Source organism: Ictidomys tridecemlineatus, chromosome 1 (assembly GCF_052094955.1).
Source record: "Ictidomys tridecemlineatus isolate mIctTri1 chromosome 1, mIctTri1.hap1, whole genome shotgun sequence".
In the NCBI taxonomy this organism is placed as follows: domain Eukaryota; kingdom Metazoa; phylum Chordata; class Mammalia; order Rodentia; family Sciuridae; genus Ictidomys; species Ictidomys tridecemlineatus.
Genome location: NC_135477.1, coordinates 99,624,218 through 99,650,029, shown reverse-complemented (window position 1 = coordinate 99,650,029; position 25,812 = coordinate 99,624,218). Strand labels below are relative to the sequence as shown.

Here is a 25,812-nt window from a genome sequence, read left to right as displayed (position 1 = left end):
TATCTTTTAAAGTATTTATTTCCTAATGAGCCTAGGGAACTCTGAGGAATGCTAAACTAAATCTATAAGTAAGCAAGTCATTCCATACATTCCTGAATCAAATGCATTTAGTACTTGTTATATGTATATATATATATAAAACATGCAGATCTAATTGAATTATGCTCCAGGAATTCGTTTTATGTTTCCAGCGTCAGACCATCAACAACTGACAACACTGTATGTAAGAACTGGGGACATAATTTGCCCTGAGCATGATTTTTAATCTGAAAGCTCCTTTTCAGTTCTAACTCCAATGGTTGTTTTATGTAGCTGATCATTCTCTCTTTCTCAAAACTCTCTTCCCTCTTTTGTTTTTGTTCTGACTATGCCAGAGTTTCTCTGTGGGACCCTTGTCTATTTATTCTTCAGTGTAGTTATTATATAGGACTTTGTTCCTGTTTTCCTTCCCTTTCCTTCTCTCCCCTCCGTTCCTCATCTCTTTCCCCTTCTCCTTCTACTCTCCCAGATCTCACCTTGTTTTTCCATAGCTATAGGTATAAGCTATATATAATCTCTGTGCGGATCACTTTCAAGTATTAACTTCCATTCTGGACACTCACCTAAGATCCCAACCTGAATACTCAGGAACCACTAGGCCTAACATCTAAGTCTTAACTCCTCAGCTTCCCCCTGCTGACAAAACATAAATACAAATAAACAAATGTCTGATTACTGTTCCTTAGTCGCCCAGGGCAGCAGCAGGAGCTTTGCAACTGTCCCCTGGGTTCCTCCTCAGCGGTCTTCCTGTGTTGTTCTTATTTTGTTTTCACTCCTAACATTTGAGGCTTTGACCTCATTTCCTTGGACTACAGTAATAAACTTCCAGTCTTTCTGATATTGCTTCTAAATTTACTCTTCATACTTTCATAAAAGTTATTCTGCCTCAAAAACCGATGGGAACATGTTAGGCCTCTCCTCAAAAACCTTCATGGCTATGTTCTACAAAAATCTCACTCCTTACCGTGATGACTGAACAGTAATTTAATATCATGCAAAATATCAACAAGAGTTCTGCTTCCCCAAATGAATCTATACCAATAAATGTGCTTCAGAAATACCAGGTTGAGGGGCTAAGGTTGTGGTTCAGTGTCAGAGTGCTCGCATCGCACATGTGAGGCACCGGGTTTAAACCTCAGCACCACATAAAGATGAAATGAAGATATTGTGTCCACCTTACAACTAAACAGTAAGTATCTGAAAAAAAATACCAGGTTGAACTAAATAAAGTGGGCTTCTTTAGGAGTTTTAGAACTACTAAAACAATAATATGTAGTAAGAATCTTTGCCATTTCTCAAATACACTTGATCAAGGGATCCTCCTATGGAGAAATGACTGTGAAGAGCTTCTTGCCAAACAGGCCCCACCCTGACAAGCTTTTGGGCTTTGACTAATTCTATTTCCTCAGTTTGTAAGGCCCTTCCTCCATTCTACACGTGTTTAAAAAGTACAGGTTCTTCAAAAATCAAAACAATATATCTCATAGCCAATCAAACTGTAATATAATCAAATGTACTTTTGAATAAATATTTCGGCAAGTTCACCTAAGCATGGACATATCTTTCTTATTTGGATATCTAGAAATTAAAAGTTCATATATATTTTAATAATAGTGACAGTTCAACATTCTTTTTCTCAGGAAAAGAATGTTTTAAAACTACCCATTAGGGGCTGGAGTTGTAGCTCAGTGGTAGAGAACTTGCCTAACATGTGTGAGGCACTGGGTTCAATTTTCAGCATCACATGTAAATGAATAACAATAAAGGCCCATCAACAACTAAAAAAAAATTTAAAAACAACTTTAAAAAAATTACCAATAAGGTTTGAAAAACCTAAAATTATCTCACAATTATATTTTAAGAATAGAATTTTGATGAGTTAATTATCTACTATATTTATACTATAAATTAAACATGTAGACACTAGAAGAATACACATTAACTAGTTTCTTGAAGAGCACATGACCTTTAATCATGTTTCCAGGGTCCTTCATGTGACTTAGCATATTTCTAGCATCACACACTGCTAAACTGTGGTGATTAGGACTGCATTTCTGTCCTCTGTAAGAGTTCCTCATTGGGGTCACAGGTTGAGTGGGATTGACTATACAGCGTTTCATTGCCACTTTATATAAACATAAGGGGCAATGAAACTCTGTGTGTGTTTGTGTGTATGTGTGTGTGTGTGTGTGCATGTGTATATAAAGGAGCAATGAAATAATATACATATATATGTATATATAAAGGAACAATGAAATGAAGGGTCAATGAAATGCTGTATGTAATGGCACTTTGAAAACTATAGAACTATACAACACTCATTATGCTGCCTTTGCAAGATTCTGCTTGAAAAATACTCCACAAGAAGATCTTTTTGGCAGGTCAGAGGCAAAATTCCCTCAGTGAAATCTCTACTAGCTATCTTACACAGAACTTGACTCAATAGTATCTTGGTGTTTTAGCAAGATTCTAGGACAGAGAAATTTACATTTAGTTGGAGTATGTCTCATTCTTTCTTAAAAGCAAATTATATATTATTTTAGGTTGTGCTATATTTGGTTCCAAGAACAAAATATTCTAGAGTTTAACTGGGATTAGGAAAGGGTCATGAGAATCAGGATGTGCTAAGGGTACTGATGGTACTGTTGCCACTTCTTGAGAAGATAAAAATATTATCATATAAGAGTTCCTACTTCTAATGTAATTTGTGGGTTCATACATACCAGTTTTTAATGCAAATATCAAGTCATCAAACTCCTGTGACTCTTCATCTGCTATCAATGACCCCTGGCCATATCCTGCAGTAGGAAACGTAGCTCCATTTTGTGGACTTGTCTTCAAATCAGGGCTGGCCTGACTGGCTTGTTGGAAGGACGCTCTCTCCCAGTCAGGTGGCACCTTTTGAATTGGGATAAAGAGAAAAGGAAACCGTAATGTGAATGCATTCACATTCATTTTGAAATGCATATTAACAATTTATTTCCACATCTCATTATAAAGACCTAGTGAAATAGCTACTGAATTATTTTTAAATTAAGACCTTTAGTTTTATCTTAATTCTTTAGAAAATTATGTCTTTCCTTGTATCAATCTAATCTGGTGATTTAAATAATTTCTGTATTAGAATTACATGTAGATTTCTGTCCTGTAATGTATACAGAAATAAAACTAATTTTAATCTAATAAGTATACTTTATTATTTTTTAAGATGTGCAGAAGGAAATTCTGTTATGTACATATACATATTAAAGACTACTCCTAATCTTTAATCTAAAATATATCTTAAATATAGTAGTTATCTATGAGAACACACTAAATTGAAAAAGAAATGTTCTTTAAACCCCTCCTTGTTTTCATTTAAATGATTAAGAAAATAAGTTCTATCATTAAATGTTTAAATGTACTCATGTTCCTCTATGTTACTGGTAAACAATTCCTTAATCCTTCCTTTCTTTTCCAAGGCTTTTCTTCTGTGAAAGTCTTTTTATAATGCCTCCGACAGTCCCTCCTAGACAGCTGGATCAAGGCCAGTTCCAAGTCTCTGAGGAATGCAGAGCACACATTGAGCTATGTGGCTATGCAACATCCCAATGAACACTCTAGCAGTGGCTCTAGCCCAGGAATTGGACCATCACAGCTGCTGCTTACTAGGATAAGATTTTTTAAATTTTTTTTGTTTTTTTTTTCAGTCATACATAAAAGTAGAATATATTTTGACATACATACACAGAGTATAACTTCCCATTTTTGTGGGTGTACTGGTTGTGAAGTTCCACTGGTAGTGTATTCATATATGAACATAGAAAAGTTATGTCTAATTCATTCTACTGTCTTTCCTATTTGAATCCCTATCCCTTAACTTCATTCCCCTTTGTCTAATCCAGTGAACTTCCTCTTCCCTGTTTATTGTGAGTTAGCATATCAGAGAGAACATTCAGCCTTTGGTTTTTTTGGGGATTGGTTTATTTCATTTAGCATGATAGTCTCCAGTTCCATCCATTTACCAGCAAATGCCATAATTTTCTTCTTCTTTATGGCTGAGAAATATTCCAGTGTGCGTGTGTGTGTGTGTGTGTACTTTAGTTGGAGTATGCCTCATTCTTTCTTATCATTTATATATGATAATGTGATATATATATATCACATTTTCTTTATCCAAATATCTGTGGAAGGACACCTAGGTTGGAATCCATAGTTTACTATTGTGAGTTGAGCTGCTATAAACATTGATTTGGCTGCCTTACTATGGTATGCTGATTTTAAGCCCTTTGGGTATATGCAGAAGAGTGGAATAACTAGGTCAAATGGTGGTCCCATTCCAAGTTTTCTAAGGAATCTCCAGAGTGGTTATAGCAATTGTCAGTCCCACCAGCAATGTATGAGTGTACCTTTCCCCCCACATCCTTGCCAAGATTTATTGTTACTTGTATTCTTGATAATTGCCATTCTGACTGGGGTGAGATGAAATCTCCAAGTAGTTTTAATTTTCATTTCTCTAATTACTAGAGGTATTGAACATTTTCTCATATATTGGACGACTGATTGCATTTCTTCTTCTATGAAGTGTCTGTTCAGTTCTTTTAGCATAAGGTTTTCTGAGAGACTGTAGGGGTAGTTTATACTGAGAAAAATGACCAGAGGACTTTAGAAATTACACTGAAAGAAGCCTGACTTGGTGGCATACGCCAGCAATCCCAGCAGCTTGGGAGACTGAGATAGGATTGCAAGTTCAAGGCCAGCCTCAACAATTTAGTGAGGCCTCAACTTAGTGAGGCCCTCAGCAATGTGGTGAGATACTTCCTCAAAATAAACAAAACAAAACAAAACAAAAAGGGGATATGGCTCAGCTCAGTGGTAAAATGCACCTGAGTTAATCCCCAGTACAAAAAAAAAAAAAAAAGTACACTGAAAGGAGATGATTCCTTAAAATTTTTAATGTGAAGTTGATCATCTTGATGAGCACTGTCCAAAAGAACTTTCTGCTATGATACAAATAATTTATGTCTATGTTCTCGAATACCTAAAAAAAAAAAAAAGTACACTGAAAGGAGATGATTCCTTAAAATTTTTAATGTGAAGTTGATCATCTTGATGAGCACTGTCCAAAAGAACTTTCTGCTATGATACAAATAATTTATGTCTATGTTCTCGAATACCTAAAGCTACCAGACACATGGTTGTTAGCACTTAAAATGTGGACAGGGTGAAAGATAAATCGAATCTTTAGTATTTTAAAATTTTAGTTTAAATTTAAATAGCCACATGCAGATAATGGCTATTTTCTATGAGTGTTCATATCTAGACAAATGTTAGATTAGCTAATCATTCGAAAAAACAACAAAAAAAAGTTTTTAAAGATTCATTTCTGAACGTTTCATTATAAAAATATCTGGGTTTTTTGGTATCAATTTTGATGAAATAATTCTATTTTTTAAAGAACTTTTGGGATACAGAAAATCTATTTGTACTAGATTTCCAAATATTTAGAGATTCTATAACCTTATCTCAAATTTTAAATGCTATACTTGAACTTATTCATCTTATAGCTAAAATGTGTACCCCTTAATCAAAATATCTCTCTATTTTCCCCACCCACAGCCTGGCACACATCTTTTTTACTGTTTCCCTAATATCAGTTAATAATTCTTTACATGAAATTTCCTTTGTTTCAAATATATATATATATATATATAATATATATAATATATATATATATACAAATACAATTTGACTTGTGATCATTTACCTTAATTTTAACCTGACAGGAATAAAATTACTTTCTAAATTGCCATGGAGGACCAAAAAAATGTCTCTGGGCAGGTGGATCACCTATCTATTTCCCTCTCTCCCTCCCTCTTTCCTATTGCTTGATCAATAAGCTGTTTTCCTTTCAGAGAAACATATTTTGGATTCCTGTTATTTTTCAGGACACAAAGACAAATGCCATTTCCCTTGGCTTCTTAATACAGAGAGGGCAATATGTGCTGCATGAGGAATGATAGCCAAGAACATCTCAGGCCCCATAGAGATTGTCATGGATGTGCATTACCATCTCTTCCTGGCTAGAAGTATCCAGGTTTGCCTTAAAATCTGAGCAGTGGCCTCATGCTATGGGTTGTATGACAGGTTAGTGGCAATGTGATTCAGACACAGGAAATCAAACTGATGAGGATAGAATGCAGAGAGTTGCAGGAGGTAGATTTTATAGACGAAATCCTGGCTGGATTTTTCAATAGTACCACAGAAGCACTGGTTCTGAACCTTCTTCGTTCTAAAATATTTTCTAGTCTTTAAGGTGAAAGAAATTTCAGCTTATTTTCTTTTCACTGAGTGTTTGGGTGAAGGAGGAAAACTGTGGAAACATTTTTAGGAGAAATACTATTTTATAAATTACTTCTTAGGAGGACTCACTCACTGCCATATCAAAAAAGATCTTGAAGAAGAAGATGTTAAATTTTGCTGTCCTTGACTTCTCATTACAAATTACTAGTCAGTATAGATCACAGTGTAGGGAAGAAGAATAATTATGTAACAAGTATGTTACTACTACCCTGAGGAAAGAAAGGACCAGAAAACAGAGGATGTCAACAGGTAAAGGATATAAAAGTTGTCAAGCATCATTTATCTTATAATTTTTTTGACATAAGGAGGCTATCAATGGGGGGTGGGGATAAGCACACCTCTTCCATAGCACTGATAAGATTCTGGGTGGACTTGCTGATTTCACCCCCAGCAGGAGGCATTCCACTCCCTGGGGTGAAGAAGGCTGTGCTGGGTCCTGGGTGGCCATTCATTTCCACGGTATAGCTGGCCTTCATAGGGCAACACATTTGGTTGTGTAGAATGAAATAGACCACAAAAACATAAAGTCCCTGCAAAAGAAAAAAAAACATTAATATGTCAAAGGAAGTTCTGCCATTACACTGGAGAATAAACACATTTGCATGCAGAATTGATTTTCTACAAATGTTCTCCAAATTCTATGAAAAGCCAAGAATTCTAGAACATATTAGCAGTATAGCAAGAGGCCACTGTAAATCCAAATGTCACAAAATGTTCATCAATGTCCTTTAGGAGAACTCACTTTTCACTGATAAAATAGCTTTCTATCTTGGTTAAAATATAAGCCCTACAAATACATGAAAGTAGATAGAATGGTAGAGGTATTTCTAATTAGCTGTGTACATTTTGCTTTAGAAAACAAACCTCTTGGCATGGTTAGGACTTGCCTCCGCAAGACAGTGGTTGGTTTCCAGGAACTCAAGATGGGAGCATTTCCAAAATGTGAAGCTATTCCACTGTGGGTGAAAGTTCTGGAAGACCTGAGAGATCCAGTGATGTTCCAGGTCCAAATGCAACTGCTGGAAGCCCTGCTCGGTCTGCATGGATCTTGAATCCCTTACAGTAAGCAAGCGAGGAAGGCCATGCTCTAGCAGAAGGCTCTGGAATCTTCAGATCCCCTAAGGTCGTGGTTTATGGCTCCCACTTGTTGAGCCCCAGATCAAGTGGATGCTTCAATCCCTGGCTGAGTGGCAGCACCAGTGGCAAAAGCCAGGAATGCTCAAACTTGGGGAAGCCATGAATACCCTTCCAACTAAGCCCTTGGATGAAGTGAAGCCAGTTTCCAGCCAATGTGATTGGAACCCATATGTAGAGACTAGGTTGTGGCAAGAGCTGGAGTGAGGCTGGCTTGTTTTAAACTCTGCTGTAACCTCTACAAAAGAGGTAGGGGAAAACCATGTATTTTGGAGTCTCTGTCTTGCTCTGAGTCTTAATGTGCATTTCTCTTTCCAAGGTTACTAATGAAAGAACAAAGTTTTAAAAAAGGGAAGGGGAAAAAAAAAGCAAGCAAATCTTTTGTCTTCTATAAAATGACCATCTTTTCCCATCTATCTCACTTTTTCTCACCCTCTCTCTTAGTAAAATGGTTGAAGTGGGAGTACCTAATGATCCACTCACATTGTAAATATCTGGAAGGGCAGTATTAACTGAGCCTCCTAATTTCCTTTGTGTGTCTCACCTACTTATCGCATTTGGAAGTACAATCACTGGGTAGGGACTCCGAGGAATTCATTGGATTGCTTAATATTTAGCATGCCTTGCTTCTCAGTACATGTTATGTAAGAATAATAAAGCTATCTTATGCATTCTTCGAGAGCTGCCGGCCCTTTAAATTCTTTTGCAATCTGATCAAACTCTTGACAATGTCTATGCTGACGTCACAGATAGCAATTCACATTCTGCATTTGTGTTCTAGACATTCCACACTGGCTCTCCTTCATGATTTCTACAAGGGTTCCACTGTATACTTGTAATGGTGCTTCTATAAAGCTTGGTAATTTTGACCTTTACAATCAGCCAATAAATGTGTTAAATCATGCCTTTTGTATCTGTTCATCCTGGTGTTTTACTTTTTGGATGCAGAATTCTTAAATCAATACACAAAGATATACTCAAGACATGCAGCTGATTAAAGACCAAATACTTAACCTCAAGATTTTTTGGAAAACATGAATAAGTGTCTTCATTTTGTGAAATCTGTACTCTCCTATGGTTGCTAATATTTCTAAGAGTGTAGAAGCAACAATACACTTGTGAGCCTGAATCCCCAACACCCTTGTTTTGGGAACTAAACCCAAGGACTTGCATATGCTAAGCATGTGTTCTACCACTGAGCGACATCCCCAGTAACATGAACCTGAAACTTTTATCTATGGGTATAAATAGTAAAAAGTCTATTAGAAAACACCCAAGGCTTAAGAATTGCAAATAATTTTTATGTAAAATGAAATTAGAGGACAGTACAAAAGGTACACATACTAGCATTTGATCTCTGCTGCCATTTCTGGAATACTGTGATAATTTAAGCCTTTCTCCCCTTTCTATCAAAATGATGCCTTCTTGGGTTGTGGTATTATTAAATTAAAATCAATGCTGTAGCTGCTAAAAATATTTTTGAAAGCCATTTCTCTAAACCATATAAACATTTGTTTTCATTTTTATTTACCATTTATTTATTAGGGTTGTTTGTTCTTTTGGAAACAATCTTCTAAGTTAGGTAAATAAATTTGCTTCATGTCCAAATGATGTTGTGAGTAGCAACAGAAGAAAAATCTTCCTGAAAACACTCATACACATCCAAATTTTTTCTTGTACGACTAACTTTTCACATGGCTATGACCTAATTGCATTGGCCACAGCAATAGACAAAACAGGAAAAAATTTAAATTGTCAGCCTTAAAAACTGTGCAAATGTTACTGATTTATTTTAGGATTTCTGAAGTGATAGGGTAAAAGCTGGATCAGGAAACAAAACCCATGCTTTAAAACTCATCTCTAAGGACCCATTTGTTAAAACTGCACATTCTCTCTCTTGTTTGTTTTTCTATCTAGCCTTTTGTGCTTCAGGAAAGGAACTGCCTGCTGAAAATAACTTGCATGTGAAAACTATATTTTTTTTTCTTAAAAGCATAGAAATATACAGTAAATATTTTGAAACTTTTAGATGTGCCCCAGGAAACATAAACACTGTTAAAATGGAAAGGAAAGAATGTTTAAATGCAGATTGTATGACATGTGCCTGTGTCCAGACCAGGCAGGGCAAATATAGAAAAAGGACCTTCATTATCCAAAGTACTCAGCTGTGGAGGTTTCTGACCTCAGACTAAAAACAAGTTCCCATTCCAAATACTGTTGGATCTCAAGCTCTCATGTGTATGCTGATCTGGAAAGGAATTCTAAGAGAGAATCTGGAGTCTCACTTATTTGGTCCAATATTGCTGATTACCCATCAGGCACTGAGAAGCAAGGAAAAGACATTTGGCTCCTGCTCTCTAGCTGCTCATGAATACAACGATGTCTTACCAAGTAACAAGTTAACTGTTTCAGAAGCAGGACATATATAATCCATCTGTGCTTCCTATTCCTTACCACAAAGGCTTAAAAGGAAGAGAATTCTTTCTATGTACTGTCTTTCACTTTGTTGGTCCTCCTATTACAATCATGAAAAATGTTTTCAAAAGTCTTTAGATTATATCTGGATTGATCCTCATCATGACCAATTCTGTATTTCTTTTCTTTTTATCTTTTTTTTTTTCTTTCTTTCTGTACTAGAGATGGTACTCAGGGCCTTGCGAATGCTAGGCAAGTGCTCACCCACTGAGCTATATCCCCAGATATTTTACTTTTAAGACAGTCTCCACAAATAGCCAGGCTGGCTTTGAACTGAACTTTGGATCTTATGCCTAAGACTTACGAGTAGCTTAGATCACAGGTTTGTGCCACAACACCTGGCAATTCTGCATTTCTTTTGAGGTGGAAATTAAAACTTATTATCCAACATTCAGTGAAACACAAATGATAGTCTAAATGATTATAAGTACTCTTCAAATCACTAAGGAGCACAAAAAGCACAGGAGATTCTGGTTGCCATCTCAATAATTTCTATCAGTACCATAGTACCATGGCGCAAATTTAACATGAAGCAGTAGTAGGGGAGAAGTGGTTAAAAAGGAAGGTGATTCACCTGGGTTTTACATTTCTGAGATCATTTTACAAGTTCTCCAAGGCTTAACAACTCCTAGTGAGGGATGCCTAGGTTTCAGATGAGCTTTCCTAATCAGGCACATCCTTCAGAAACAGTGCAGAATAAGACACTCAGAATAAATGGTATCTCCATTGGAATTGATCTTTCTGCAGCTCAAAGATTACAAAATTGGGTTTAAAAAGAGAGAAGAGCAAGGATGACTCCTATTAAACTGCAAACTTCCAAAAAGTAAGAGACCACACCCAATTCACTATATTGTATTTTTTAAACTTATAGTGTGATCTCTAGCTTGTAGGTGGAGCTTAAGAAATATTTGTTAAATAAAAGACAATGGTTTTAAATTTTCATCAGTGAGAGAGAATAGGAGAGGTGAGGACAGACAGATCTGAGGCCTGTGTTGGTTTCAGTCCCCTAATTCTTTTGAAACTATAGCCAGATGATTCAGGAGTTGTTCAGTACAACTTCTGGTTCCGCTCAGTCTTTCTGTTTTACATGTCACATGTGCCAGGACTCTTTATGGGAGAATGAAGTCTCCATGGCCAGGTTCTGTTCCTCTGGGTAGTGTCTGGCTGGAGGTGGGGCTGCTGTGTGCTAAACTCTCCCTCGGGTGACTGATAGGCTCTTCTACTGGGGCTTCTACTGGCTATCTCTGGCTTTTCTACTGGGGCTGGGTTTGCAGACTTCAGCTACTCTTTCTTATGGTCTTGCCCTCCCCTTCAGATGCCCCTGGGCATTCTCCATGATCCCTTGCTTTTGGCTTCCACCTGCTCTTGGGCTGCTGACCTGTCGCTGTTGTGCACCACCAGTGATTTAGCAGCAGACAATGAATTTCATCCCAATGGCAGACTTGAAAAGACAAATGCAGTGTCTCGGCATTTGTATTTCTTTTTAGGTGTGAGAGAAGTAGGAATTTCATCTTTAATTGATTCATCTTTTAAATTGTGCTTAGGTTTAATATTTAAAGTTACTTTTGTTAATAGTCTTATTTATAAGAACCCATAATCCAACTGTGTATTAAATATACAGAGAAAGGAAACAAGTGGGTTTACCTTGGTATTTGTTGGTTAGTAAGCACAACTGGAACACTTAGGAATCTTGGGGAGCAGTTACTGCTCAAGAACTTTTAAAAATATTTAAATGGGATAAATAATTACCAAATATTCACCAAAAACTATGTCAAGTTCTTCTGTAATTCCTTACTAGGTTAAGGAAAAGATAATGTATCTGAATAGATAACTTATCTATTCAGAACTAGTAAAGTCAAAACAGAAGTCTGTGGCTTTAGTCACGTTCATGACTAAATACGTGGGAAGCAGCAGGTCTTCAGTTTTTAGGTTTAAATAGGTATCTATTTCTAAATTTTATATTTCCTAGGAACATTTCAATAGGTTTTATTTTTGTCATAAATACTTAGTGTACAGATAACATATTGTCCCTTTTATACAACCAAGTTTTGTATGTGTAATTTATGAATATATTTCTCTGTGTTGCTTGTGGGCACAAGAACTATTTGGTCAAAGTTCTCAGTGTGATAAATATCCACGATAATGATGAGCTCATGCCTTAGTAACCTCATGGCCAGATGACATAACCCTGTACTTCAGCCTTTTTTTGTTCCAGCCTTGGTTATAGCACTTCATCTCTGAGTATTCATGATGTTCTCCATGTTTCTGGGGGTTTCAAAGTGTGGCGCTCCAATCAGTCATGATGCTACTTATCAGGTGTCAGACTTCTCCATCTAGATAGAAGGCACTGGGCTGGGCCTGGGGCTCAGCGGTAGTGCATTTGCCTGGCATGTATGAGGCACTGGGTTTGATTCTCAGCACCACATATAAATAAATGAAATAAAGGTCTATCAACAGCTATATATATATATATATATATATATATATATATATATATATATATATATATGATAGAGGGTACTGTAAATCAAGTTTTTTAAAAAGTCATAGGAACAGGAACTTCTAACTCCAGAAACCCTGTTGCATTGAAAATTCCTAGATTAGAAAATTTTCCGAAGTACCAATCGAGTTGGATAGTAAGACTGAGGGGTAGAGGAGACATCTAAGAGTACTGAGATGGGACTAAAGAATGTAGAAGAGATTGGAAATCTGAGAATAATTTTTAAAAGTTTTAACAAAGAGGAGAAAATAACTGAGTTATGGTAAGCTTTGAATAAGAAGAATATTTTTTATTTAAAATTATAAAACTACTAAATTTTACTGTGCTTATTTAAATATTCTAGGTACTTTAAAACATCATTTTTTAAAATCAGCATTCTTTAAATGGCCTTTTTGAAAACAAGGTTTTAGAAATTAGTGTTCAGGCCAGGCATAGTAGCACACACCCTTAATCCTTAATCCTTAATCTCAGACTCTAGGAGGCTGAGACAGGAGGATTACAAGTTTGAAGCCAGCCTAAGCAACTTAGTGAGACCCAAAATAAAAAATAAAAGAGGGGACGGAGATGTGGATCAGTGGTAAAGCACCTCTGCGTTCAATTCCCAGTACCAAAAGAAAAAAAAAATAGTGTTCAGACATCCCACTTAATCATTCTATGGAAAGTTGTTTGGATAGTGGTAAGGAATAATGTCTCTGAGGATGATGATAAGAGGGGAAAACTGGATGACATTGTGCCAATAGAAATATGACATGACTTTATCATAAGCTAAAGTTCATACATGTTTGAAGAGAAAATATGGAAAATATTTTAAGTACCAGAGTGGAGATGAGGAGAGAAGGAAGTGAGGAAAGTAGCTGTGTAATGGTGAAAGCAGAAGTCATATGTACCCGCGTGCACTCGTGTGTGTGTGTGTGTGTGTGTGTGTGTGTGTGTGTGTGTGTGTGGTTTTGGAGGACACTCTATGGAGATAAAGGCTGAGTGCTCAGGATTAAATACAGCTGGGGGATTTGAACAGGAGTAATGACCAAAGAAGTAAACAAAAGGCAACTAACTTGTCTGGCAAGTCAGATTTTTTTAAAAAAGGACAGCCACAATTATATCAGGGCAGCCAAGAGAAGATGCTGTTCCAGGAGGATGAGGTGGCTTGTCAAGAACAGATATCAATGAGAAAGAAGAGTTTGTTCATTTCAGATGCAAGTGATGCATATGGAAGAAACACAATTACAACAGAGAAAGTGATGAGAATAAACCAAAATATGTAGTATGTGGCAGTGTCAAGGAAAAGGTCCTTTGAGATTAGGAGAGTAATCTGACTCAGGACATTAGAGCAGCCTGTTCAGTAATTGTTCACACTTGGTAGGAAGGTTTTCTCCTCCTACCTCACCCACTTTGATCTTTAGTTTTCTTGTTTAGAGCAAAAGACTGTGTAGCACAGAGTTCAATTCCTTTAAACTACAAACTGAATCAAATGCTCCATCTGAAGAGAAATACTGAGTCACACTGCATATCTTGTGTTCTCTGCAACGCAAGACCAATGTAGGTGTGCCTTCCTGAAAATTTTAACATCACATCTGACACCAGCATCTCTTCTGGAAATGCACAATTTTGATATTCCTAATTTCTTCCTTTCTACAAGGTGCTAAAGGCAGTCAGTCAGCTAAAGATGCATATATTGAACTCCTAAAACTTGTATGTTGTTTTTAAAAGGAAAAAAGAAATTATTTAGCACACTTTCAAGAAAGCACTGATTTCATTATAATGCAAATTAAATATCAAAGATGATCTAAATGGTTTTGTTTTAGGAACATTTTCATATGAATCAATTCCAAATAATGATATACCATGCAGACACTTATAGAAATGTGGAACTCCACATTTGCTATACTAAAACTTTGTGTGTTTAACTTATGCTCTGGGAATAAGAAGTTTATCGATACAACTGGCAAAATTGCAAATACTGGGATATCTCACCAGTAGACGCTTCCCAGAATTTTGCCAGTTTGGACTTCAAAACATATTTTAATCAAGGAATTCTCACAGCAGGGTGATCAGAAGTTTGTATTCTTGCAACTTTAAGAAAACTTAATTTGCAATTCTTTCTAAGTATTTCTTGAGGTATCATAGTCTTTGGAATCTTTGCATTGATAGATTTCAGATAATAGAGTATCTAATCAGAAATAAATAATAATTCCAGATATTAAGAATTAGAATACATGTTGTGGAAAATATTATGTTACTGTTTTCATATACTCTCTTCTTATGATTCTTAGCTTGTTTTGTAGGAACAAGTCATTGAAGATCTTTTTGTTGCAATTTTCTTATTAAGAAAATAAGAACACTAGGATTTCTCTGTTGATGGTATGTCATAATCGATTTACTAGCAAAGCTCTAAAAATCTATGAATGTTTTGATTTAAAAAAATAAAAATTTAAGGCCAGGCACAGTGGTGCACACCTATAATCCCAGCTACTTAGGTGGCTGAAACAGGAGGATTGCAAATTTGAGGCCAGCTTCAGCAATTTAGCAAGGCCCTAAGCAACTTACTGAGGTTCTGTCTCAAAATTAAAAATAAAAAGACCTGGGGATGTGCTTCAGTGGCAAAATGTCCCTGGGTTTAATCCCTAGTATAAAAAAATATTAAAAGCAAACTAAGTTCATATTTATTGTGGAAGAGAGAAAAAAATATAGAGACGCCAAAAAAATTTTTTTTATATACCAAATCTTAACACTCAGAAAGAATCACTCAATATTGGATGTAAACTTCCTTGAAACTACTATTTCTAGAGAAATTTTTTTCCCCAACTCATTAATTATGTAAGGAAATGTTTTTATATGTAAGCAGGGTTTTGGAATAAGAACTGAAGGTTGGATTTATAGTTGGGCAATTGCTAGGGTACTTCAAGTTCTAGTTTGCCTGTGAACATTCTGGTTGGCTTGGGATTTGGGTTTTAGCCTCTTGAGTCAGCATTTTTATTAACATCACCTCCTTTCATGCTATTGGTAATGACAGTGTATTATATGGCAAGCTAGCAATTGCTCACTGAGGGCCCAACATTGTAAAAGCAGAGGTGCCAACTTCATTTTATAAAAATCAGGTTTCACCCAGCTCTCTTACATGAGGATGATGTGCAATTTAAATACTTTCCTATCTTTGGTTCATTCATATTCATATGTAATAGCTGAGTGTTATTTAATCATGAATCAAATTCATGTGTAATAGTCTGGAGATGTGCACTGCAGGCTCCAGAGAGGCAGTGTCCTGCCTTCAGAGCATCTCATGCCCACTCATTGGTCTAAGGTGTGGAGGCTACCAGGAGCTCCTCCACTCCCCAGACTTTAGACTGCTGCTTGCAGAGGAAATCAGTAAAGGAAGATGGGTAAAGGGAAGGCTTTACCTAAATTTAGTGATGTCCTTCCAACTATTTTATCTTTCTCCAAAAAAATAATGCTGCATATTATTCTTTAAAAGTTTGTGTTTACTGTGTGGTTTCTGTGATTGACAAAATGAAGTAAGAGATTTGGTATTGATTTCCAACAGCATACACTGGAATTCAAAAGGCGAGGCATGTGAATGAAGTCCTGAGCCCAGAATGCCTGCCAGGAGGTGGGCCTCACTCTCAAATTTCTTTCTCAGCAGAAACTTTATAAAGAGTGGATAAGTTTCACATGTGAGACTGTCTCACTGACTAAATATCTAGCTGTACCTCTTTTAATTACCATTACACCAAAACAATTGTTTTCCCTTTTAAAAATAGATTTTAAATAGAGTATTTGTTTTCCTTATGCCAAAATAGACACAAAGTCAGAGAAATAGGCATTATATTGCTTTCTATTTGGAGTCTTAGGACCTTATTCATTTTCTGCTAATCTTTAAGAAAATGGAGTGATCAATTCTTGTAATTGATAATTTAACAAAAAATGTAAAGACTTTTGTTTATTTTATTGATTGAAAACTGCCTATCTCTCGGAAAGAACAGGATTTAAAGTCAGTTATCTTGGAAATGAAACTCAGTTCTGCTGCTTGCTAAACATTATTAAATTGAGCAATACTTTCTATGAATCTCAGTTTTTTTTTTCTTTAGGAAAATGGGGATATAAATACCAATTCCTTCAGTGGATTTTTATGAGGCTCAAATAAAATAAAGGTAAGCTACATATTTGCAGACTATAAACCTGCTTTGTAAAGTTAAGGTGATATTGTTTTTTATTGCTAAAAGAATTTGCACAAAGTTAACCTCATTCTTTATATGACTGATGTATTTCCTTGTACTTCATCACATTCCTGCCAGTCAAGGGGGATTGTTGCTTCTGAGAAACATGGAAGCATCAGAAGGCCAAGCGGATCTTGATACTTAAATGCATTACACAGCTAAGAAGCACCTCTTTCCCAGAACTGGAGGAGAAAGCAATGCAAGGCGCTGGGCTGCCTTAGTGTGATTCTAAATACAATTCTTAACCATCTTCCTTAAGGCATTGGCAGTTCTTTTCCTTCACATAGGGTCATTTTGCAAAATGGTAGCATGTGGAGAGGGAGCTGTTAATGCTTCAGTGGTTCCCCAACACTTTCAGAGTAGAGAACAGTCTGTAACCCACTAATAAGCCTTCTGCGGTATGTTTCCTATTTGTCACCACCACTCCTGCATCAGACTCGACACTTGGGGTGTACTGAACTACCCGTCACATGCAGCTCCTCCAAACGTGCCATGTTCTTTCTTGGGTTTGCCTTGTAGAACGGCTGTTCCCTCTGCTCATCTTCCTCCCCCAATCCAACTGGTCCTGCTTTAACTGGTTTTGTCTCAGCTTCCTCTAAGATGTAGGAATGCTTCTCTGGCCACCCCACCACTCTGTACTGGTTAGAAAACCTGATCCAAGAGTCCTAGCCTTTTACAGTACTTATTTTATTATTATCTTTTCCAGCACTGAAAATTGAACCCAGGGCTTCATGCATGCTAGGCAAGCACTCTACCACTGAGCTACATACATGCTCAGCCCCTTTCACAGCACTTGTTATGCTGCCTCCTAACTGCCAGTTTCTAGCTGGTCTCCTGCATCACACCACAGTGCCTGAACTTCTTCAAGCAAGACAACTGGATTTATTCACCTTTGTTAAGTCCAGCAGAAAGCCTTGGAAATACTAAGATTTTCAAAAAATATTTGTTGAGTAGATGAGTGAACATATGAAGTTCAAAAAGTCCATACTATAAGGCCTAGAAAAACGAGGGCAAGAAAATCTGGGATCCCTATGCAAAGAGCTCGTAGGTTTTAAGGGCTCAGTTTTCACTAAGAAATGGGTCTAACTGTGCAATCTGCACCTTGTCCTTAAGATATCTTCTCAAGAAATTTGGAGGTCTTAAATTGGAGTGCTGTCTTTGGCAGCTATTTCCATGATAAATCCCAAGTAAATAGGTATGAAGGTATATAATCACATTTTTTTTAAAAGATGACTTTTTAAATAACTTTATTTTATTTACTTATTTTTATGTCATACTGAGGATAAACCCAGTGCCTCCTACATGCTAGGAGAACGCTCTACCACTGAGCCACAACTATAGTTATAGGGGCTGCTCCTATAACCACAATTTTTTAAAGAGAAAAAGATTAGATTTTATTAAATACAACATATCTATGATACATTCTACATAAATCAGTAGTAAACATAAGGCCAACACTTAAGTATGATTCCTCCTTAAGAACACGCTGTTGCATTTCTTTGGATTAATCTCTCTGATTATAATCAGATTTTTATAGGCTGCTAAATTGAAATTACAAAACACCTGTAGGTGCAGGGGATGAAAGGTATATTACCATACAGGCAATAAAAGCTGAATTCTGTATGTGAGTGGTGTTTAAAGTTCTCAGGAGTATATGTAAAATTATGTCATATTTTACTACTTTATTCATTTAAAAATAATATTAATTTAAGTATATAAGGTGATTACTATGTCTTAAAAAAGAAAATTTTCTAAAATTAAGGAACTAAATCCAAACCCCCAAATTTTGGTTTCCTTTATGTAATTTTGTAAGTCTTCTGTGCACAGAGTGGTTTATATCTTGACTTTAACATCACCACGCTCATTAAAAATGTATATTTTGCTAAATTATGCTAATGTAGGTTATAATTTTTAGGACAAATAAAAATGTGGGATTTATATGACAAAGAAACAATATCCCCATGTTTTCTGAAAAAAAATTAAATACTAGGAAACATTCTAGATTTGTATAAGGAAATGTTCATACAGGTAATAAAAACAATACACTAATATTTATTTTATTGGTGAAAAATAGTGAGTCTATGTCACCATGCCAAAAAGGTGACTGAGGCACTTTATATGGTTTGTGAACACCTGTAATTGTCTGCACATAAAGAAGTAGTGGCCATTCCCGTGATACTCATGAAACAGGCTGAACACATATGTGTAAAATTAATAGGATTGAGATACTAGTAGTTATGTCTTTCTGATTTAATAAATTTTTAGTATGTGAAGTTGAAGTCAGTGATATAATGGACATTTGTCTTTTTTATTTAAAGGTAGTTACGTTTAGGGATGGGACATGCTCTTGATTCTATAAGTAGTTATTGCTTACTTGGCAGTAGGTACATATTATTATTTTTTTTCTTTTGGTACCAGGGATTGAACTCAGGGTCAATTAACCACAGAGCCACATCCTAGCCCTTTTTATATTTATTTAGCAATAGCAACTCACTAAAGTTATAACTCAGAGAGCCTCACTAAGTTGCTGAGGCTGGCTGGCTTTGAACTTGTGATCCTCCTGCTTCAGCTTCCTGAGCCATTGGGATTACATATGTGCCACCACACATGGCAGGCACATACTTTTAATATGTTGTGTGATTGCACAACCACTAAACACAAATCCAAAAAATTAAGTACTAAATTTGAAAAACACCCAATTATTATAGTAATAAATCATAATAGGTTTCAGGTGGGATTCCTAGAAACATAAGATATGAGAAGCAGCACAAAAAAGAGGAAAGGTGGATTCTATCTCATTATATTTCTCTATGTGCCATGCACCCTATCAGGGACTTTGCAATCATTATTGTTCAAATCTTCCAACAATTTCATTAAGTTTTATCATCCTTCCTCCTATGAGCCTTCAGAGGGGCTTGGAACTTCTGAAGAGTTCTTTCTTAAGAGCATGATTCTTCTTTGCAGGCTTGGAAATGTGAGTGTGGAATAGCTGAAGCACAGGGGGTTTGCTTCCTTTGTATTTGAGTAGTAAACTATCTCAGATTAGTGGCAGAGTGAAACGACTTCAGGATGCTCTCAGAGGTACCGTGCAGAAGTAGAGTTAGTGGAGTTGGAAAGATCCAGACAGGTCATTTATAGATACTGATGTTACTAAGATGGCCTGGGATACTTGCAATAACCCCCTTTCTCCTTCCTCCTGCAGCCCCCAACCCAACCCATCAACAGCCAAATCAATGTCATCTCTAAAAAAATCTCTGGAACCTTCAACTTGTCTTCAGATACTCTGCTAATATGCTAGACAAAATCACCACCATCTCATACATTCACCCAGACAAAAATCTCTATATCACTGCTCTCTTTACTTCCTCTCCTGCAATAAGTGTCTGTAATAGAAGATGTAACTTCATTCACTACTTAGATCATCTAATGATTGTTAGCCACTACTTTGAGGACAAAGTCCTGAATCTTTATATATCTTTGCCTCTGCATTAGCTGGATTCTAGCCACCTTTCCTAGGCCATCACTGACACCCTTACATCACTATCCAAATCCAGCTACCTAGTTCTCAGTTCAAGTTCCCACCTCAAGGCCTTTGCAAATTGATTTATTCAATCATTCATGAAGGTTTATTACACAGGTAGGGTGGCCAGGTCCTGATAGTGCTGTTCTCTTTGCCTGGAATCCTCTTTTAGGACAGATACTCCTGCTTGGGCCTGTTGATTTCACTCCTCACAAGTCCTCCCTGTTAGATGGCATCCTTATCCTTAGGCTTCCACAGCACCCTGCAAGGTTCTCTTTTAGGACTTACCACAGTTTGCAATAATGTGTGTGTGATAACTTTATTCAAATCTGCTACCCAGAGTAGAATGCAGCCTGTGATTCACGCATTCTGTTTGTGATCGTTCCTGTCATTACTCTGTTGAACCCTCAAAATCTAATGCAGTCATTTACTTAATAAATGCCTTTGAATGATAAATGATCAGAATCTACCTGTTGAAATCTTTTCAGAAATAACCTAAATTATGATTCATAAAGGTATTATGAAACACAAATGTAACCACAAAACTCAAATGTTCCTGAAATTCTGAAAGGCCTTCTAATTAAGGCCACATTGATATTGATGTAAGCAGTTAAAATAAAGTCAACACTATAGTCTAAAGAAAAGTATTTGGTAAACAATGACAAATGATCATTTCAATAGTCATCGAGCATGTAGATTATTCTTCACTGACCAGGGAACCAGGTACTTGATTTATTGATGTCCTATTTCTTTTTATATTTAAAAACTTCTTTTTCCCTTTCCCCAAAAGTGGAGAGAAAAGGGCTCTATCCAATGACTTAGGCTTAATGGAAATACTTCTTTTAGTGTTTTTTCCCCCTTAATTATACAATTACTAAAAAAATTGGACCATGTCTAATTTCAACTTTTGACCCCAGTCCCACTACAGGATTCAGGAGGCAGTAGGCAGGGCTCAGCTCATGAAGACTACATAAATTTCTACCCAGGAGACCTGGCCTCTAGTCTCAGCCTGCCAAAAAAAAGAGAATACCCAGGTTTCCAGTTTCTTCATTTGCAAAATCACAATGTGTGCTGTCAAATAGATATATATCAAAAAATAGTCTTTCTAGAATTAAAGTTTGACTTTTAAAAGATAATTTAAGAACATGATACAGTTGCAGAACTTGTACTTGCATGCTCTTTTTAGGGTTTATCATAAAGAAGGTTAAACTCATAAATTTACTTTCTGTGGGCAATTGGTCCATTTCATTAGCTACACACAAATCCCTTGTAAATTAGTACACCATGGAATAGTGAATCAGCTTTCTGGAGCCTTGTCAAAATTGAGTTGTTTTTGAGCCTGCAAAACAAAAGATCAAATTTTGATCTACAATGTTCCCAAAGATAAAGGCAGCCTATAAAATCTACTTGAGAGAAAACAAGAGTGCCATAGACTGCCCATCATTAACATAGAGGGGAATCCAAGAATGGCAAGCATTTCCAGAACCCACAGATAGAGGAGACCTCTACCTTCTCTCCAAAGTGCTTTCTAACTCAGCTTGGCTTATAACCTGCAGGACAGAGAATCAGAGAGGAAGAGAACACTTTAAAATATATTTTCAATAATGATTTCTGATCTTCTTGCTACATACATCAAAAACCATGAGTTGGAGAAGACGGAGCCCCTCTAGTAAATAAATGTCAACTATATTTGCTTATAAAAAAGGAAATAAATTTCAGAGTTCTAACTCATAAATGCAACAGCAAAACATTCTGAATCATTGTGATTTTAAAATGTCCAGAACAATTTATATCCATCTCTTAGTCTAGAGAAAATTAAGTACAGCCAAGTGTCAAATACCAACACTTAATATCAATGGTGGACCCCACATATGATGGTGGTTTCCTAAGTGTATAACACCTACCGACATCTTAGCCACCTTCTTTACGCATGCACGATGATGATTTTTCTCATAACAATGAAACTGCCTAATGATGTATTTCTCAGATCTTATCCCCATTGTTAGACGACACATGGCTGTATTTTAAGTCCAGGCGTTTCCTCTTTTAGGCTGATTACTGTTTTCTCTCATCCATACTATGTCTTCTGGTTTTAATTACAGAAGTCTTGCTTTGTTTTTCCAACATTGAAGAATCTTTGCCTCACTGTTTTTATAATAATCCTCCAGGAATTTAAAGAAAACATTTATTTTCTAGTGAATCCTGTTCTTTCCAATTTGCCCGAAATCAAAGAATGACGATTCAAGTGCTAAGTACTGGAACACAGGGAAGATCATTACGGAAGTAGTGCCAGCCTGCCGAAAGAATGGCAGAATGTGCTTCCACGTTTTCACTATTTTCTTCCAGGGTGTGTGTATTTGGGGGAGGGTGGCTGGAGTGGTGGAGAAGAATCATTTGAATTTGGGATATGGAAATATGTTGGAAAGGTATAATAAGACTTTTGTTATTCTTAGCATTCATTCAACTATTTGTTCATTCATGGATCCATTCAATAATTCAACATTTATTGAGAAAAGGCATCGTTAAGGTTTGGAACACAGAGATGAAACACACAGCACCTGGCTTCAAGTGGTTTGCAGCTCAGTAAAAGACAGACAAGAGTAATCACGTTATAACATATAAATGTTATGATAAAACAAAAAAAAACATTTCATATTTCAGGAACTCATCAAAAGCTTCAGAAAACTGACTCGATCTCCAAATATTAATTTACAATGGAATTGGTGTGTGCTAAGGAAATGGACCAATTGTTCACAGAAAGTAAATTTATAGGTTTAACTACTTTATGATAAACCCCAAGGGGAGACAAAATAGAAGTTCTGTCCCCTTGATGGGCAGAATCACAACCTCTGGGACAGGAGTCCCCCTGTGTTTCTCCTTTGACACAAAACAACAAAACTTCTTTTTCCTTTTTATTGAAGAGATCTCTTGAAATATATTCCTCCTAACTGTACATTATTCATCCTCTGGCCATTTTCTGCATCTCCATTCCCTGTAACCACCCCAGCCTTTGTAACTACCATTACACTCTCTACTTCCATGAGATCATCTTGTGTAAATTCAACTTGAGTGAGATCACAGGGTACCTGTCTTTCTGTCCCTGGCTTATTTCACTTAACATGAAGGTTCTTGAGGTTCATCCATGTTGTCACAACTATCAGGATTCTATTCTTTTCATGGCTGAATAGTGTTCCATTCTGTATATGTACCACATTTTCTTTATCTATTCATTAGTTGATGGGCACTTTCCTTTTCTGGGCAAGTGTGAATAGTGCAGCAATGAACATGGAATTCTAGATATCTCTTCTACATAGTGATTTCATTTCCTTTGGGACTAATCAATTATATGGAAGTTGTAGTTTTGATTTTTTAAGGAACCTCCATATTGCTTTGCCTAATGGCTATACTAATTTACATTCCTGCCAACAGTGTACAAGGGTTCCCTTTTCTCCACATCCCTGCCAGCACTTGTTATCCTTTGTCTTTTTGCTAATAGCTGCTCTTGCTGTGGTGAGGCAATCATGGATCTGATCTGCATTTCCTTGATAATTAGTGACAATGAGCACTTTTCCCTGTTGGCCATCCTTCTTGTGAGAAATTTCTACTCAGGTTTCTGCCCATTTTTAAATCGGGTTACTTGTTCTTTTGGTATGAAGTTGTCTGAGTTCTTATATATTTTGAATATTAATTCCTTGTCAGATATAGTATAATTTGCAAATATTTTATCCTGTTCTGTCGGTTGTCTCTTTGTTTGGCTGGTTATTTCTTTGCTGAACAAAAGCTTTTTATAGAAAACTATTTAAATAGTGAACATGTATTATTTCTAGAACTCTTGGATAAGGACAAGCTGTGTTTATCCTTCAGTGGCTGGGAAGAAATTATCACTAAGAAGTCTTAATTTATTATCATTGCTCTGTGCCCCTGAATGTCTTAGGTATTATATTGGGTCAATACTTAGTAATAAATAAGTAGGTTTTCACATTTATAACAATTCTGTACGTAAGCTATTACTGTAGACATTTCATAGGTGTTAAAAACAGAAGTTAAAATATTTAGTGCCAAGCTCAGCAGGTCAGGACTGGCTGGTTTTAGGACCTGTATTCTTTCTATTCACTGTAAATGACAAGACCATTCTGCAAGCTAACAGCTATACTGCAATGCATTTTTGCTCTATTAGTAGAAAGAGGACCCAGAAAACAACCAAAAGCGAAACAACAAACCTCTGAACAACATCAAGGCACTGAGTGGCTCAACTCAAAAATTCCTACAAAATTTCCTAACCCATGGAAACAGCTGAGAGTGAAAATGGAAGGAAAAGAAAACTGTTTCCACCTAGGATCAGGTACTAAAGTAACCAACAGAAAAAAAAAAAGTGATGGAGCTTTGGATTTGAGACTGAATACAATCTTCTTGTAGCACTTTATTTTCAGTATTTAACTGAAGGGAATCACAGATGTTGACTTAAACAAGCCATATGGTTCCCAATGACTGCATTGTAAACCCCAAACGAATCCTGTTGATTGTTCAAAATTCTAACACTAAGCAGTGTGATTATATTTTAAACAACATTATAGAGTTACTCTTCCAGGCAGCATGAAAAACTCTGAAGACCTGTAAAGCTAGCATACTTCTAGCAAGTTCAAGAATCAGAGTGACTATTTAGGAAAGGGTTGACAAGGTTGTTTAGGCTGTGAATCAACAGCATGACAGTCTGTTGATTTTGAAAGCATCCCAAATTTGTATTATGAAAACAGAAAAAGAATTAAAATGGTTCAGGGCAAGTTCTGGTGTCTCCTATGAAGTCGGCTTCCTAATTTCTTTTCCTGGATTCAAGCTGTCAATCAAATCTTGCTTTCACTTTGTCTACCTACGTACGACTATATGGATGGTTTAGCCAGCTGAAGTGATATTTTTTTTCTAAGTTATAAACTATTTTTGGCAATCCCCTTGCAGTATCTTAAAACTCTGAGATTATTATAATTTAACAAACACAAAGTCTCAGCTTAAAGAAAGCCTGCAGAAGAAATTTAAGGGGTAATAGCAAATAGCTCTGACTGGGAATGGGCTTCCATATTGGTAATGTCTAGTTCATGTCTAACCTGAGGGAATTATTTGGTTACTGTCATTCTGGAAATAATTATTGAGCAAACACCTGACTGTTTTGAGAAGCTGATGCCTACCTGGAGATGTTAGGTATGTTGTTCACTGCCTCTAAGACAGGAATGGACCTTGAATGGAGAGTCAAACACCAGGCATTTCTTTTTTTGCTTCTACCCTTCCTACTTTCTACAGTAGTGGTCCAGAAATTACAGAGCCAAGTTACAGGACAAATCCTGCCTCTAGTTCAATGCTGCAAACATAGATTAAGTCATATCTTGGAATTCTTCCACAGAGAAAACTTACAAGAAGAAAAGCAACTTTTCAAAGCATAGCAAAATAAACATTTGCTCCATGACTTACTGAATTTGGCACATAGAAAAATAGGCACTTCCAGTAAACTTAGTGAGTTAAGTGAGGCACCGACTTCACCTTCCTGGTTGCTCAAGGCCACCAGACTGTTCTGGGGGGCTGACCTCATTTCCATTCCTAAC

General features: G+C 36.4%; 1 protein-coding gene and 1 pseudogene across 7 annotated transcripts in view; one reads left to right on the top strand and one right to left on the bottom strand.

Moving 5' to 3' along the window:
* Nucleotides 1-25,812, bottom strand: part of Adgrv1 (adhesion G protein-coupled receptor V1) — a 545,344-nt gene that overhangs the window by 5,758 nt on the left and 513,774 nt on the right. For all 7 annotated transcript variants that reach the window (XM_078044879.1, XM_078044892.1, XM_078044896.1 and 4 more), the window contains 2 exons: nt 6,720-6,911; nt 2,763-2,937 (listed from right to left, as the gene is read on the bottom strand). In XM_078044879.1, coding sequence (XP_077901005.1) covers nt 2,763-2,937; nt 6,720-6,911 — 367 coding nt within the window. The remainder of the gene's footprint in view (nt 1-2,762; nt 2,938-6,719; nt 6,912-25,812) is intronic.
* On the top strand, nt 7,243-7,910 carry LOC101960040 (developmental pluripotency-associated 5 protein pseudogene; annotated as a pseudogene).